Below are 18,642 nucleotides of genomic sequence, written 5' to 3'. Positions count from 1 at the left end.
GTCAGCAGTTCGAAACTACCAGCTGTTCCATGGGAGAAAGATGAGGCTTTCTGCTCCCATAAAGATTTACAACCTCGGAAACCCTGTACAGGGTCTCTATGAGTCGGAACCGACTCCACGGCACATAACAACAACATATATATATATAATAAACTAGTTTGATATTGAATTGAGAGGTATTTTTAAATGTATACATTTAGTTACTAATATAACAAATTTGTTATGTTTTCAATAACATCATATACATGTGAAAGTTGGACAATGCATCAGGAAGACAGTTTATGTTGTTGTTGTTAAGTGCCGTGGAGTTGGTTCCAAATCATAGCGACCCTGCATAGGGTTTCTGAGGCTGTAAATCTTTATGGGAACAGAAAGCCTCATCTTTCTCCTGAAGAACAGCTGGTAGTTTCGAACTGCTGACCACGAGATTAGCAGCCCAATTCATAACTACTACGCTACCAGAGCTCCTAGGAAGACGGCAGAAGAATCTAATTTGCATGATGGTTTGGAGAAGAATATTAATAGCACAATGGGCTCCCAAAAGAATGAACAAATTTGTGTTGGAAGAAGTAGAGCCAGAACTCTCCTTAGAAGCCAGGAAGGCCAGACTTTGTCTCTCATACTTCTGATATATTATCAGGAGAGACCAGTCCATGGAGAAGGACATCATGCTTGGTAAAGTGGAGGGATGGAGAAAAAGAGGAAGACCCCCAGTAAGATGGATTGGCACAGTGTCAGTAACAATGGGCTCTAATGTAGTAACAATTGTGAGGTTAGTGCAGGATCAGGTAGTGTTTCATTCTGTTGTTCACAGGGTCACTATGAGTCAGTGCTACCTCATAGTGACCCTATGAACAACAGAATGAAACACTCTCTAAGGAGCTCTGGTAGCGTAGTGGTTATGAATCGGGCTGCGAACCTCAGGGTCAGCAGTTTGAAACTACCAGTGGTTCCATGGGAGAAAGATAAGGCGTTCTGCTGCCGTAGAGATTTACGGCCTCGGAAACCCTGTACAGGGTCGCTATGAGTCGGAACTGACTCCAGGGCACATAACAACAACAACATTACTATAAATAATATATTGTTGCTTTGAAGTGCTGTCAAGTCGGTTCTGACCCATAGCAACCCTGTATAGGATTTCTGAGGAGCCGCTGGTGAATTTGAACCGCTGACCTTGCAGTTCAAATGGCTTTGCAGTCTGGTGCATTAGCTTATAGAGCCACACCAGGACTCCTATGAATACATATACTTTCATTTACGTTTCTGCCAATTCAACAGACATCCAATCTCCTCTCTAAGAATCATATCTAAATGCTGAAAAAAGAGACTATAAGGTATTTGAAATAAATGCCCTGATTCGTGCTGATGACCACGCTACAATAGCCATCCTTCCTTTTTCCTTTCAGTTAAAGCTGATGGCAATATTATTTAGGACTAATCTTCATTAGCCAGATATTTTATAGGTAGATACTATCATTTCTCCCTTTCACACTCTTATTTCCACACACACACAACTAACAAAACAAAATAAATTTTAAAAGTCAAAACAAGAAAATGTGAAAGAAAAATGGAATAGAGACAGTTGCTCTGAAACATAAAGCTTGATCTTGATAGCGCCTTGGCAAGGCCATACACACCCTCTCATCACCATGGTCACTGACGGGAGCTGGCTGTCCTGAAAAGAATGCTTCTTACTTAACACTGATATGAATGAGGGAAGTGGGAGTAAGGTGCAGAAATCCTTTTCTAAAAGTCAAGAAGAGTGGTCTTCAATTATCATTGGATACATTTATTTTCTTTGATTCTTCGGTAAATTTGTAAACATGAGAAGCCTAATCTGGAAATTAAATACAAAAGTACTTAAGCTTAACTATTTAGTGGTGTCCCTTTGAACCCAGAATTCCCAAGCTAAAGTTTAGTGAGTGGCACCACATAACCCCATACTTTCCTTCAGCGAGGTTAATAATTACACTCAAACTAATGTCTAGAATCCCATTCCCAGCCAAAAGCCTTTAAGTAGCAAACCTCATAGTATAGGTTCATTAGCAATTATGCATAATTATTAAACTGAAATGTGAGGCTTTAATAATGATTTTCAAAACCTTAGGAACAATCGCCTGAGTAATCAGTCTGAAATGCATGTTGCCCAAGTTCACACAAACTGTTTAAACAGAGGCAAAATTCCAAGGTCTTCAAAACTCTCCTCCTCTCTCCTCCATGGTTCTCCTACAATGCTCCGTCCCACTAAGAAAAAACAAAGCTTATGCAAAATCTCCATAAATAAAAACCTAAACTGAGACAATGTGTTCAAAAGGATGCAATGGGATTGCTCATCCAATAAAGAAGTTATCACCCTCTGGGAGATATTCATTGGGGTCTTATTTCAGAGTATAATCCACAGGTTTTGTTGTAGGACTTCTCCGAACTATAGCCAGCACACTTATACCTGGATTACTTAGAACCTGGTGAACTGATCTTCTCTCTTCTTCTATCACTTCACTTGTGACTGGCGCCACAGTCAGCAGATGAGGAAGGAAGATCAAAGACAGGAGATTCCCAAAACAGACCCTTGATTTTTTTCAACATATATGTGGAGAATGGGGTAAAAAGTATCTTTACTGATGACCTTGAGAAAAAGCCTTACAAGATTCAAGGAAACATAACCAAACACTAAGTTGTTCTGTATTAGAAATCAACAGGATCTTGAGGTAGGGCTAGCACAGAGAAGAGAGCAAAGAGGGAGAGAAGACAGAGGTCAGTAAGCATGGCCAAGGCTGGAGCACGCACGTTCTCAGCATATAACCATAGGGAGTGGGGAAGAAAGGGGAAGCCTGGTGTTACGTTTTGAGTTGTTAACACTTCAATATGGCACACATAGCCTACTGTGTCTCTACAAACCACTGATAAATTTTACCAACTTAACCTTATGTGAGTGGGCTATTTGTGTGGACAACAATGAAAAGATGTTATCTCTGGGTTGATAGTGTCTATTATGCTTTGAAGTGTGTCCCCCAAAGTATGTTTTGGAAGCCTAACCCCTATACCTGTGGATATAATCATGTTTTAAAATGGGAGCTTCTTTGCCGTACTGTATAAGATGTGTCCTAACCCTAATCGCTTCTGAGTTATAAAATGAACAGAATGGACTCAGAGACCAGCACAAACTGGGTGAGAGAGACAATGTTTAAGGAGTCTCTACAAGCCAAGGAAGCAAGAAAAGTCCAAGGCTGCCCACAAGGAAGCAATCAACACAGCCAAGAGCCTGATTTGAACAGTGAAAGGTAAGAAAGTAAATTCCAGTTCTTTAAAGCCACTTACTTGTGGTACCCTTGTCACAGCAATACTAGCAAACTAAGACAGGTTCTAAAACAGAAACAGCTTTCAAGGGACAATACGACAGTCCATAACTCAACAATATTTTAGAAGCAGAAACTCCAAAGAGGTGAGCATAGGATAATAATCCCCAGAAAAATTCTCAGAGATACTGAGAAGAATATTAGACATCCCAAAGTCTATGGAGTAGATGTTCAAACTAACCTTATCTTGATCATAAGGAGATGGACAATCCTAGCTGTTACTCATCTTACAATTAGTAGCGTGCTATTGTTGTTAAGGAGTCCTGGTGTGGTGCTGAGGGTTAATGTGCCAGACTGCAAAGCTGTTTGAACTGCAAGGTTGGCGGTTCAAGCTCACCAGCGTCTCCTTGGAAACCCTATACAGGGTCACTATGGGTCGGAACTGACTCGACAGCACTTAACAACAACAACAACTGTTGTTAAGTGCCATGGTGTCAATTCCAACTCACAGCAGCATTGTATATGGTTTTTGAGGAGCAACTGGTGGGTTCGAACCACTGACCTTGTAGTTAATAGTCCAGTGCTTACCCTACAGCACCACAATAATATGGATATTTATAAATCCAAGAAAGTGGAACTAATGTGTCAGGAATTAGGTGTTTACTACCTCTGGAAAATCAGTACCATTATCCCTCTAGTCTTTATCAATAATAAAAGTTTCATAACAGCTTATCTAGACTCCAGAATATAGTTTTTGAACAAAAGAAATCTGTCTGACACTAATGTCTGCAACAAAGACCAATGTTGAGAGAGTTAAAATCAACTTACATCAGGCAAGGAAGGCTAAAGATTAGCAAACCCCATAAAGACAGAGGTCATACAAGGGGACTTCAAAAAGTTCCTGGGAAACTGGAAAAACAATGGAGTTTTTCCATGAGCTTTTTGAAGACTTCTCATATTTGTTTGGTTCACAGCAGACAAACATCATGCCTGTAGAGTGGATACCACTGATTTACTACAGCTCCAAAATATACTACAGAGACAATAAATTTATCTCACAAAGATTTCACATCTTATTTTAATCGTGGTGTGGCATTGTTGGATAAGCACTGGACTGCTAACCAAAGAGTAGGCAGTTCAAACCCAACAGTCCCTCCTCAGAAACTCTATACAGGGTCATCATGAGTTGGAAATGACTCAACGGTACTTAATAACAACAATTTTAATCCCTGAAACAAAATCTAAATATGCAGTGGCCATGAAAACTTCCCACCAAGAAGTACCTCAGAAAAAAGGTCTGGCAATATACTTCCAAAAACTCAGCCATGGGAAACCCTATGAATCACAGCTCTACCTGACATATGTGGGGTCTCTTTGAGTTAGAGATGACTCAATAGCAACATGTTTATGAAGGCTTTTAAGAGTTACAAGTTTTTTGAGACATCTTACCAGTATATAAAATGCAGAATAATCAAATATGTACAGGCAGATTGCCTTCTACCTTAACTGTCTGATAAGAAACATTCAGAACTATAGAGAATTGAAGCTCTTGCCAGCCTACTACAATGAACTTCTGTCCAGAATTACAGGCAGCCTGCAGGATTGCACTTCCATAGATAATTCTGGTATGGGTGAGAACCACCAGAAACAAGCCTGTAATCTGGACACATCAGATGTATTGAGTTGGTGTAGCAAGGGTGGGCCTTTGGAAAAACCACAGCATGACACTGGAAAAGAGGAGAAGGGAAGCATCTTTTGTAAGGTTTGGGTTCTCAGTGAAGGATTCTGAGGAGGATCTAAAAGGATTAGGAAATCAGTTGGTTATTTAAAAAAAAAAAATTTAAATATATATTTAAGGAACATGGTAGCTCCATACAATAAGCACTTGGACTGTGAATCACAAGGTCCACAGATGCAGCCCGAAAACCACTCTGAGGGAGAAAGATGTGGCTTTCTGCTCTGGCAAAGATTTAAAGCCTCAAAAGCCCTACACAGGGTCCCTGTGAGTTGGAACAGACTGAATCAACAGTGCTTAACAACAACAACAATTATATTTAAGGTGAAAGCTTACACATCAAATTAGGTTTGCATTTAAGAATTTCTGCACAAATCCTTCAGTGATATTGGTTACATACTTCACAACAGGCCATCATCCTCACTCATCCCTTTCTGGCGGTACCATCTCCAGCACGCTAGTCTCCCTGTTCCTCTTACCATCTCATCTTTGCTTGAGAGTAATTTATAACCATTTAGTCTCATACAGAAGGAGTTCTGGTAGTGTAGCGGTTACAAATCGGGTTGCTAATCTCAAAAGCAGCAGTTCGAAACTACCAGCAGTTCCACGGGAGAAAGATGAGGCTTTCTGCTCCCATAAATAAAGATTTACAGTTTCAGAAACCCCATGCAGGGTCACAATGGGTCGTAACTGACTCAACGGCACTTAACAACAAGTCTCATAGAGATGATTTTTTAAAGCCACTCATTCCTGTTCATAATCCATTACATTACCAGAGCTCCTTGTTTATTGAATTGAACTGACAATTCAAATGAGTTGGCAGGAGACACTTGTGAAAACTCACTTCCTCAAGAGATTTCTAAAGAAAGTATTGTAAGTTGCAAAAAAAAAAAAAAAAAAAAGTCACCTTTGCAAAAGCTTAAAGTGAGAGGAAGAGATCAAAAATCAAACTTTCTAGAATATTTAAAGCCATTTCAAACTGACTGACCCACAACTCTAATCCCCATCATCTGCACGTCCTCTGCCCTCTGCATATTCCTCTAGCCTGGTATCTATGCTACAGAATAATCATAGTTGATTTAGACTATAAACTCCTAAAGAGCGGGAGCTGTCAAGTATCCATCAGATGCCTAGCACCTAACACAGTTCCCAGCACAGCATATGAGAGCCAGAAGCAAGCTGATTGTTCTTCCTCAGTATTGGAGTTATACTCAGTACTCACACACAAGAAAACAGATTTTGTACTCTAAAAAACTATTTAAGAACATCATTATTTGTAGGATGTACCACACAGATGAAACATGAAACAGGGGTGTGATTTTTAACTTTAGATTAAACAAAAGGGAGCTTCCATTTGAAGGATCTGTCAATGACGTGATACAACATGATAGATCGAAGTGTGTGAACTATATAGCCCATGTGAGCGAAACCTACTAAACTGGAATCACTTATTACATAGCAATTTGGATGTTCATACTTGTATATCTGTATTTTTAGCAAGACTATAAATTCCTGGTCAGTAAAAATGAGAAAGCCCCTCTGTGCGGTAGATTAATACAATAACCACTGGACTCAAACATACCAACAGTAAGATGGTGCAGGATAGGCCAATGTTGAGTTTTGACATGGGGTCACTATGAATCAAAGCCAATTCAACTCAACTGCAACTAACAACAACTCAGATTCCTCAAGGTGAATGTTTTGTTCATTTTCACTCCCAAGCACTCAGCCCAATGTACTTCACAGTATAAATGTTCACTCATGTAGGAGCAAAATGGATAAAGTAGAAAATCAAGAAACAAGGAAGCAGAAATCCCATCTACTACAAGGCTGGTGATGAAGAGGAAAGGTGTTGCACATTCAGATTCAGGGTCCTTCACTACGGGAGGACAAAGGACTCTGGAGGCTACTTAAATTAAGCAATAAAGAACTTGGTAAGGCAACTTGGAACATGGACACATGGAATAAGATAGAAACTGAAGCAGCTCAATCAATTCCAACTCACAGCAACGCTACAGGACAGAGGGGAATTCACCTATAGTTTCCTAGGCTATAACCCTTATATTGTGCAAAAAGCATTTGGTAGATTTGAACTGCCAACCATTCAGGTAGGAGCTGAGCCACCAGGACTACTAAAGAGAGACTAAAACCCATAACCATAACATACCCACTGCCATTGAGTCAATCCAAACTCACAGTGTCGTAGTGTCAACTACAGTGCTGGAAGATGAGCCCCTCAGGTTGGAAGGCACTCAAAATTTGACTGGGGAAGAGCTATCTCCTCAAAATAGATTTGACCATGATGACATGAATAGAGTAAAGCCCTTGGGACCCTCATTTGCTGATGGGGCACAACTCAAAATGAAGAGAAACAGCTGAAAACATCCATTAATAATTGGAACATAGAATGTATGAAGTATGAATCTAGGAAAATTGGAAATTGTCAAAAAATTAAGGTGGAATGCATAAACATTGATATCATAGACATTAGTGAGGTGATAAGGGCAGGTACTGGCCATTTTTAATCTGATAATCACATAGTTTACTATGCCAAGAATGACATCGCATTCATCATCAAAAAGAACAACATATCCAGATCTGGCATGAGGTACAACGCTGTCTGTGATAGGATAATATCCACACACCCACAAGTAACTAGTTAATACCAATATTTTTCAGATTTACACACTAACCACTAAAGCCAGTAATGATGAAATTGAAGAATTCTACCAACTTCTTCAGTCTGAAATTGATCAAACATGCAATCAAGATGTATTGATCATTATGGGCGATTGGAATGCTTTCCTTCTGCCACCCAAAATTGTAGCAGAATAAGATACTGTGCTTCTTTGGAATTGGTGAGACAGTGGCATTACAATCTTGCCTTCCTCAGTCCTGATCACAGAGCAGAAGAGGAAGAAAAGGAGCAGGACTGGCTGTTCTTTCAATGTCTCTTCAAAGAGGGGCCTCATGAGATATAAAAGCAGTGACATGAACCACAAAAGAACTACAGATGTCATGGTGACATGCCTATTTCAACTGCTGTGACCTGCGGTCAGGAATTGGATGCCATCCAGTCTGAATTACTGGGGATCTAAAGCACAACAACCACCCCCACGCCCACCACCATCACCACCACACACACACCTGACAGTTTCTCATCTGTGACGGCTTCCACGTTGCTAAGATGATGGAAGCCAGGCCACCAGCATTTCAAATAACAGTAGGGTCGCCATGATGGATGGATTTCAGTGGAGCTTCCAGACTGAGGCAGTCTGTGGAGAAAGGCCTACCAATCTCTTTCTGAGCATTAGTCATTGTAAACCCAGTGGATCATGACACAATACTGACTGATAGAGTGTTAGAAGTTGAGCCCCCTCGGTTGGAAGGAACTCAAAATCTACAGGGCTGCCACACTAGACTGGAGAGTACCAATTATTAGGAAGATAACATTTTGTTCTGTTGTACGTGGGGTCACAATAAGCTAAAGGCAATCTCACAACAATTAAGAATAATAACAAAGAAGCCACCTGATTGAGTTATGGATTTTGGAAAGGATTTTCTGGGAGAAGTCAAGGAATGCTTTTAACTCCAAGCAGTCAGGGCAGGATTTTCCTGCATGTATGAAAACCTAGCTATAGTGGCTGGGATCACTTTACTGACAGGGTTAACATTCTGCACACACTGTCGGCCCAGAACAAGCTTTCTAGAGTAAAATGTGTTTGGAATAGCTATTATATGTATATGCTTTTGTATTAATAATGTATATGCTTTGAGCAATTAGGAAAATGAATCATGTACATTGCTGTGGTGACTTTAATTAGACGGTTCCATCATGGAAAGCTCAAACAAGAGGAAATTACTAAAAATTTGAGGGGAATATCCCCAATTATTTGTTGTATGAATAAGTAGTTTTACTCAATCTTTATACTGACACATCTTTGAATAAACATATTTTAGTGCACTGAAACTTTACTGCATCAAAACTTTCCCCTTGAAAACTCTAAACCCTGTACTTGTATGAATTCATGTTCTCAATCCACTTTAAAATTAATTCTGTGATGTCACCCATTAGATATTATCATACTCCAAAGATTGCCTATAGACAATAGTACTTGCAAACCAAAGAAATGCAACAGAGTGTGATCTCTTCTCAGGAGACACCAATGTTGAAAGGAAATCACCACATTACATCAAGAAGATAGAATCTATATTTGTGTGTGTGAGAGAAAGCCAGCATCTATCAAAGTGTGTCCCTAAACTCCAAGCATAGAGAGGGTCCTGTAACTTAACTTGTTGAATTAAAAAAATTCTACTGTAAATCAGTTGTGTAAAAGACAATGGTGCTTCCCCTTGGTAAAAATCACACCTGTAATAGTTAGGCTCTCAGAGCAGTCTCCAAGCCTTCTTGCCTTGTGGTCTATCTAAAACAGAGCATAATAATACTGAAGAATTGATCACTAAAATGAAATTCTAAGGGAACAATGTGTTTAGAGTTCCCTTTGGGGATGACTGGAACCTCCAAACCTCCTTTTCTTGCAAGGAAAGTAAGGGTCTCCTTGCTAAATGCAGATCCAGGAATGGAACCTGTAATATGACTTTTGGGGAGGAGAGTCTCTGTATTGAAGATCAAGACTGAGGGAGTGAATATGCTTGTCTAGACTGGGAGTAAATGTTGGGGAGAATGAAAGCCAGAGAAAGGGCTTCAGGTAGCTGAGGGGAAATAAGGCTTGGGGAGAATTCTGAAGAACAGGGACAGTTTCCCACCACCTCCTTCCAGGATGTCCTCTCCTGTCTGTCTTTCTTTTCATCCCCTTTGGAAGATTTTATAAGGAAGGACAAAAGGAAATACACAGAATGATCTGTGCAATAAAAAGAAAGGAAAAAGAGAAGGAAATATCAGTAAGAACTCTGACAGAAGAGATGCAATCTTCTATTTGGAGATTCACAAAAACAACAAAACACAAAACTATCTGCCATTGAGATGATTCCAATTCTTGGAAAACCCATGTGTTTCAAAGTAGAACTGTGCTCCCAGGGTTTTCAATGGTTGAGAACTTTCAGAAGGAGATCAGCAGGCCTGGCTGGTTAATAACCAAGTGCTCATAATTGGCCACACCACTCAGGTTGTTGCTGTTGTTAGATGTCTTCGAGTTGACTGTGACTCATTGTGACCCTATGGAACACTGCCTGGTCCTGTGCCATCCTCACAGTTGTTATATTTGAGCCCATTGTTGCTATCACTGTGTCAATCCATCTTGTTTGGGGCTCTTACTCTTTTTCTCTGACCCTTGACTTTGTTGTTGATGTCGTTACTGCTGTTGTTAGGTGTTGCTGAGTTGGTACTGACTCGTAATGATCTTATACAAAACAGAATGAAACACTGCCTGGTCCTGTGCCCATCTCAAAATCATTACTACACTTGAGCCCATTGCTGCTGCCACTGTGCCAATCCAGCTCATTGGGGGTTTTCCTCTTCTTTGCTGAACCTCCACTTTACTAAGTACGATGTCCTTCTCTAGGGGCTGACCCGTTCTGACACGTCCAAACTACCAATGTCAGATGTGCATCCAAAGTGATAGCCTTGTCTATGTGGTTTGTGGCTAGGTCCAGAATAAAGAGTAAATAATGGCTACTAACCCCAAAGTGGAAAAACAATTAGCAAATAAAATTCATTAGCATCTTTATGAATGCTTCCATTGTTAAAGCTAGTTTTATCAAAGACATGAGGATCCAGAATAAATATATTTACTGTGGTCACATTTTTTAGAAATTCACACATTGCAAATTCCACTGGAAAAATTCAGGTTCACAGCTATTGGCTTCTCTCCATCCAGAAGAAAGAAAAGTGAAGCAAATCCAAGACTCATGGAAACAATTAGTCTAATAGATTATGAGTCATGGGAACATCAGCCTTCACCACCCTGAGACCAGAACAAGATGGTGTCTGGCTAGTCCTACCAGCTGCTCCGACATGGATCACATTAGAAGGTCCTGGACAGACTGGGAGAAGACTGTGGAACAAAACACAATATCATAAAAAAGACCAGGTTTGCTGATCAAATAGAGACTGGCGGAACCCCCGAGGGTATGGTCCTTTATCACCTTCAGGTCTAGAACTGAATTCACCCCCATCGCTCAATTTTCAGCCAAGCAGTAGGCAGTTCTATAAGAGGAACATTAACAATAAGGAGGTGCCACACTTAAAAAAATCAACCACCTGAGATCATAAGGGCAACAACTGCCAAAGAAAAACATTCATAAGGGTTAGGAGAAATGGAGGAATGGAAACAGGAAACACAGGAGGAAGTGAGACAAGTGGTGTTACATTAAGAAGATTGGAATCAATGACATGAAACAATATGTGTATGAACTACTGAATGGAAAACTGTAAACATTCACTCAATTAACAATAAAAAGTATTTCCAAAAAATCCAGATTCGATCACCAATTTCATCCACAGTAGCCTACTTCAACCAGTTGTATTTCCTCCAGAGTTAAATTCAGAACTAATTCACTTATCAGACCATTTTTACTAGTTCACTGATCTGTTTACTTTCTTTTTACCTATTAAAACTAACATAAACACAACCAAGAAGATTTATACCTTTTTCCAATGTTAAATTATTAAGTCCATCACTTTTGTGAACAAACAAATTGACACACATTGAAATTCAAATATAAACAAGAATATTAATTACTTTAAACAATGTCTGGGATCTAACCTCTTCCCACAAATAATTTGAATAATGAATTTAACCTCACATTCTTTAAATACGGCACAACTAGAAATTTCTTTTATGTGAGTGAGTTTTTTGTAAAGGAACCTATTTGGTTCTGCTGGACATAAACATGGTGTGTGAGAAAATGGCGAGAGTTAAGGAGAGATTCCTGGGATGTGGGCAACAAATGCGAAAAATGCCTTTTTCTGATAGTTGCGTCTTTACAAGCAGAGCACACCCAATGGAAACAGGAGTTAATGTGGGATCAGACCAGGAAGTGTGGTAGTCTAGGCTGCCAAACTGAGTCCCAGTCTGGGTCTAACTACAATTTTCCCTCTGTCTCACTGGGACATTTGGCTTTGTTTTTACTCTGTTTCATCATCCACAAAATAAGAACATGTCCTAAAGAAAATTCCACTAGGGCTTTAGAAGCTTAGGCGAGCTGTGCTGGACTGAACAGCTATTTCGTAAGACTTGTTTCCAATCAGCTGCAAGCTTTGGCTGCTTTCAAATTTCAGCCCAAATTAGGATGGAGGTGTTTTCTTACATGTGACCTCAAGTCTAGCATTGCATCCACACTTCTTCCTTGAAAGACTAAGGGCCAGCCAAGGTGATCCAGACTATTTCCAACCCTAGGATCCCTAAGAAAGTTAGGACAATTTTTGTAAAGATGTAGATAATAATGCTCAGTATAAACTCTCTTCCACTCTGACAGGGAAAATTCCTATGGATCACAACTAGAGAACACGTAGCTAGAGAACGGGGCAATACGAACATGCTGAGATCTATTACTGTATATATTAGGACACCTACTCAGTCTTTCCACTTCTGCTACTGATCCAAATAAAGGGTCATCTTTGCTGTAAAATGTATAGTGTCCCATTTATATAAACTAGGAGTCACTTGTGAAATAGATACTCAGGACAACACATGCCACATAGCTTCTGAAACCCTGATGGAATTTTCAAGGATTCTTTAAGAAATACTCCTTAGTTTATATAAAAGTATATATATATATATATATATATATTTGTGTGTGTGTATGTACATTTCCCATTTAAGGAGCTCTGGTAGCGTAGTGATTACGGGTCAGGCTGCTAACCTCAAGATCAGCAGTTCGAAGCTACCATCAATTTCATGGGAGAAAGATGAGTCTTTCTGCTCCGGTAAAGATTTACAGCCTTGGAAACCCTATGCAGGGTCACTATGAGTCGGAACCGACTCCACGGCATACCACCTCATTTCCCATTTAAGTAAATTAGGACTCTCCAGGTGGTGTTGTGGGTTAGGCATTGGGCTGCTAACTCAAGTTGAGAGGTTCAAACCTGCCAGATGTTTCACAGGAGAAGGAAGCAGCTGTCTACTCTGTAAAATTTTACGGTCTCAGAAACCCTGTATAGGGTCACTATTAGTTGGAATCAACTGAGTGGCAGTGGGTTTGGTTTTGGGGTTTTAGATGGTGCAAACACTTAACATGTTTGGCTGCGACCCAAAAGGTTGGAAGTTCGAATTCACCCAGAGGCACAGTAGGAGAAAGACCTGGAGCTCTACTTTGGAAAAATCAGTCATTGAGAATCCTGTTGATCACATTTTTACTCTTACACACGTAGGAGGAGTCCTTGAGTGGCATGAATAACTAAGCAATCTGCTATTAACCAGAAGGTTGGTGTTTCCAATCTACCCAGACATACTGCAGAAGAAAGGAATACTCTCAATGACAACTGGGTTTTTAACACAAGCTGGAAAACTCATTAGAATGGTGCCCAAATCCCAAAGACACACCATTTGTTGTTGTTAAGTGCCATCGAGTCAATTCCAATCCAGAGCGACCTTGTATAGGGTTTCCAAGGAGCAGCTGGTGAGCTCGAACCACTGACCTTGCAGCTCAAACGACTTTGCAGTCTGACGCGTTAGCCCACAGTGCCACAAAGACACACCGTAAGAAACACAAAATTGGCACTGTTATTTCTTTGAGCCTTCAAAATAGCATTTACATTACCTCTGTATTAACAACTTCCATTGGTCTTTTCTTGGTTTCTCCTATGTCCAAGTAACTAAGGAGAGAAAAAAATAACAATAAGGGTTGTTTGTATAGCTTTTGAGTTGGATATTTAAATTTCTCTTTTTGAAATAATTAAAAAGTAAAGCACAAACTAAGAAATACTTAAACCTAGGGCAAAATTCTATAGCTATAAATTAAAAGCAATTCTGGTAGCGTAGTGGTTATGAATCGGGCTGCGAACCTTAAGGTCAGCGGTTCAAAACTACCAGCGGCTCCGTGGGAGAAAGATGAGGCTTTCTACTCCCGTAAAAATTTACACCCTCAGAAACCCTGTACAGGGTTGTTATGGGTCGGAACTGACTCGACGGCACTTAACAACAACAACAACATAGTAATAAGAACTGCTTTCAGCATCACTAACCAATGCACCAAGTGCATTGAAGTCTTAGAAATGCACTTAGAAATGCACTACTAGGGGTCACCCCTCCCCCATAATAGTTAGCTATGCACTATACATACTGTTCTTCTGATTCTTACATGAATTTAATACCGAGAGTTCGTTTGCCTGTCAAGCTGCTTATCAGCTCCATGAATCACAGACTTAAGGACAAATAAAATGAAGAAAGTGCTTTAGAGTAACAACTGGAAAAGGCTGGTAAATCTTTGTCCCTATGAGATCACTTTAATGATGCAGAAATGCTCAGTCATGTGGCATGGTTTAGGTATTGGTTCAGCTAAGAAACAGATGGGTGGACTAGTTAACCTCTGGAGACCCCTACTTTCCATTACTGTTTGTTACAGATATTAACTAGCGGTCATTCTTTAGCTGTGACATACGCATGACCTGAAAACTTTACACCTTATGTTTCTGTCCACTTTAAGCTCTAAGTTCATCATTGTGAACTTGTTCCAGTTTGATATGTTCCCTTGCATCGTGCATCGTACATAAATGGTGCAAAATAAACATTTTAATATCATAAATAAATATAAATCTAGCAATTAATTTTGATATATATAAAGAGTACATATATGTATCATTTACCTCAACTACTGTAACTGCTGAGTTGCCTAAAAAATGTTTATATTAGAAGTAAATTTTGCTTTTGAGTTTGAAATGTGGGTTTGTTGCTATTGTTTGCTTTTTTTGGATAGAGTGCTTTAGCCAAATCAATACCTTTGGAAAGAATTCATTTCCCCCACAGAAACACTATTTACAGGAGACAGTGCAAATACTCCTTCTGTCTTAGCCATAAAATGACTCTTTTGTGAATCTGCAGGACTGATTTCTGACTTCATACCAAAGCATTCTAACTGCCATGTGCAGGAAAGCGACCTTAAGATTAATGTAGTAAACTCCACTTCCAAAACGCACTGGGAAACTTGGTGGGGGGTGGGGATAACAATCTGTACAATTGTATGTGGTAAAATACAGCTGCTTGAAGCTTATTTATAGCTTTAAAAATATTAGGAAAATCTGCGCAAAAAAAAAAAGCAAGAAGGTTGGTCCATTTTCAACTGCAAAATATTTTTTCTTTATTATTATCTTCCCCAGTATCATTTAGGGTCTAAATGGAACCACAAGAATTGCCCTTAATATCTCCTTGGCTTTCTTTTTTTCCTACCAGTTGCTTCATATGTTATATAATCTTTCAAAGAAGCTAAGCTTAAAATATATTCAGCCTTTAAATCTCCTTGTTTTCTATCATTACAACCATAGTTACTACCAGTTTAACTCAAATACAATAAACTACTCATCTGTTGGCATAGAAAGCTAACAACCACAGACATTACCATAACAAACTCAGTTTCATTATGAATTAAAAGCAAAAGTAACCATGCAAATCTCTTATAAAGAGTGAGTTCTCTTATACACTAGATTGAAATGCCCTTTCTGTTTGGTTTGGAACTGTATCTGTCTTAATCTTTTGAGTTGGTAATGCAGCTAAACAAAGGAGAATATAAATTACTAAAGTGCTTCTACAATTTTCAGCTGTCAGTAGATTCTGAACCAGATTGCCAAGCCATTAAAATGGTTTTATGTGGAAACTATTCAATAAAAAAGCAAACAAAATGTATGATGAAAGAAATTGGATGTTAAGACACTTTACATACAGATATGACTGTTTGTGGAAACCTACTCACATCCACAGCATTTACAAGCTTGTTATGTAGGAATGAGGTAGGAATGATTGTTTCTTTTCTGTATTAGGAAGCCGGTTAGCTGAGTCAAGTGACTTACCCAAGGTTACAGAGCTAATAAACAGCTCAGTATCCAATCTTCTGACTTTAAGTTGTAAATTTCTTTAAAGCACAGAAGTTTCATTTCATTGGCTTCAGGGAAGGGAAAAATAAACCCAAATATATCCCTCTCCTCCCATAAAAAGAATATCTGATATAACAAAAGGGAGAACATTTAGACACAATTAAATCAATGTAGGAAAGGATGATTTGAGAAAACTTAAATGGTGTTTAGAAAAATAATTCTAGATGGTTAAAAATAGAATGCATAAGCATATAGTTTGATATTTTGCGATCCTTATACCCAAACTAAATATAATATTATCTTATATTTAAAACTATATAATATTGAGTCTCTTGTGTCCCAATAGTTCCACTCCAAGAGAAATGAAAACGTTAAGTCCATCCAAAAACTTGCACAAAAATATTCATAGCAGCAATAATTACTCATAATAGCCAAAAAGTGAAACAACATATATATCCATCAAATGATGAATGAATAAACAGAATGTGCTGTATCCATACCATGAAACATTATTTAGCAATAAAAAAGAATGGAGTACTGATAAATATTTCAACATGAATGAGCTGTGCTAATTGAAAAAAAGACATTATATGATCTGATTCCATTTATGTGAAATGTTCAGAACAGGCCAATAAAGGGAGACAGATACAGATCCATGATTGTCCAGAGGTGAGGACAGAAGGAAATAGAATTATAACTGCAAATAGGTACAGGATTCTTTGGGGGATGCTGATAGTGTTTAAATATTAGATTGGGGTGATAAATGTATGATTCCATGAATATACTAAAATGGGTGAATTTTATGGTATGTGAAATATATCTCAATGAAGCCATGAAAAACTATGGAATATAAAATTCTACCTGTCCTTTCATCCCCATTGCCATCAGAAACAATCTCTCTCAACTCCCACATATCTTTAATTACTTTTCCAATTCCATGTACCCCTTTCTATTTGATATTAAAACGATTAATGTTTGTGTATTCTTCCTTCTGTCAGATGGTAAGCTCCTCAGGACAAAGATTCATGTTTTGTTCACCTCACAAACCCAAGTGCAGTTTGCTAATTCACTGAGCACCTACTATGAGTAAAAGGACTGGGGGATAAGCCACCTCTGTCCTTGATGGTCTAACAGGCATCTGGAGACAGACATTAGACAAATACTGTTAGCACAATCAACTTTTAAAAGAGCCATATGCGTTGCATAAACCTGCAGGCCTGCAGAAGGTACAGGAAAGTGGGGTGTGGTCAGTACTGCTTGGAATGAAAGGTGAAAGAATTTAAACAGTGGAGGAAAAAAACGTTGAGAAATTTTCTACTCTCGCGATAATATTTTATCCAGTACACTTAGCCAAAGTGATTTTTAAGAAATCTTTGCTTTAACTAAAAATATAGTTTCAAGGAAAAGGGTGGAAATCAGAACAAAATACAAAATGATCCAGTATCACATGATCTTTTAAAGTATCTCTTGCAAAAATACTCATTTTAAAGATTCCTGTTGTACACAAATTTTAAGTCTGTTTTATTACTAACCAAGTGAAATTCTTCTCCATTCATCTTTCGATTTCTACCCTGCAACTGCAGCTGAGGATTTGAGAGGCATCAAACCTGACATGCAACGGCTCAAAACGCACTGAGCAGGTGTGTGTTTGGGGTGGGGGTGTCATGCATTTCCTCTCATCATCAAACACCGTAATGCACCCTGAAGTGGAGGGCGGTGGGTGCAGAGGGACTCACTTGAGTTTCTTGAAGGCTTCCTGGCCCCCAGCCACGTAGTTGCCCCCGCTCTGAATCTGGTCTAGCTTCCGGATGCGGTGGCCCGACCGAGGGGTGTAGATGTTCCTGACGGCCCCAAACGGTGCTTGAACGCCTCCCGTCACCTCCTTCAGGAAGACGTCAAAGCTGGACACCTTCTTCTCATGGATGACAACGCGGCGCCCCGCAAAGAAAGGGTCCCCGTTGCGGTACACCAGCACGCTCTTCACTACCGGCTGAGACAGGTGGTTGGACCTGGCGCTGGTGCCACTCATCTTTCCCGCGGGACGCTGCCTGCGGCGGCTTTCTTTTCCAAGGGAGGCACCTCTGTTGTCCCAACTGCCTCACTGCGCACACAGCGCAGGATAGATCTCCGAAACTAATAACAGGCAAAAGACAAACCCAAAGGTGAGAGAGAAGCGACTGTCGTGCCACCTGGTGTCCAGACCGCTGAAACCCTGTGGACCTGAGGGCCCACGGTAGACGTTCAAGTGTTTTACCTTAGTCCGCACAACCAATCAGCGCTCACTATGCGCCTACGACACATGCTAAGAGCAGAATCAAGGTGTCCCACCGCAGGATGAGAGCCACGTGAGGGGCTTTAAATGAGCAGGTCGAGTTAGAGCGGAAGGGACACAGGGAGGTACGGATTATAAATATGATGAAACCCAATTTCTAAAGTCTTACTTCTGTTACTCTTTTTTCTTTTCTCTCTACTTTTCTTTTCTCTCCAACTTAGGACAATTAGTGTCCTGGTTGGAAATGCTCAACTTTTTCTTTGCTACATACAAAAATAAATGCCTAAAGTGCATTGAGAGAAAAGAAACACAAACACAACGTTCAGGACCCCTCGCCGTCGCCCCTGATGAC

At 39.6% G+C, this 18,642-nt stretch overlaps 1 protein-coding gene across 1 annotated transcript in view; it reads right to left on the bottom strand.

Annotated features, from left to right (window-relative positions):
- DCDC2 (doublecortin domain containing 2) overlaps positions 1-18,047 on the bottom strand; it is a 274,998-nt gene extending 256,951 nt beyond the window's left edge. Inside the window, exons 1-2 of the mRNA XM_006860783.1 lie at positions 17,755-18,047; positions 13,753-13,807 (exon numbers count right to left, since the gene is read on the bottom strand). Of these exons, the coding sequence (XP_006860845.1) occupies positions 13,753-13,807; positions 17,755-18,047 (348 nt within the window). The remainder of the gene's footprint in view (positions 1-13,752; positions 13,808-17,754) is intronic.
- Between the last annotated feature and the right edge of the window lie 595 nt (positions 18,048-18,642).

This window comes from Chrysochloris asiatica, unplaced genomic scaffold (genome assembly GCF_000296735.1).
Source record: "Chrysochloris asiatica unplaced genomic scaffold, ChrAsi1.0 scaffold00040, whole genome shotgun sequence".
NCBI lineage: Eukaryota > Metazoa > Chordata > Mammalia > Afrosoricida > Chrysochloridae > Chrysochloris > Chrysochloris asiatica.
Note: the sequence above shows the minus strand (reverse complement) of the source record. Positions and strands in the feature narration are given on the sequence as shown.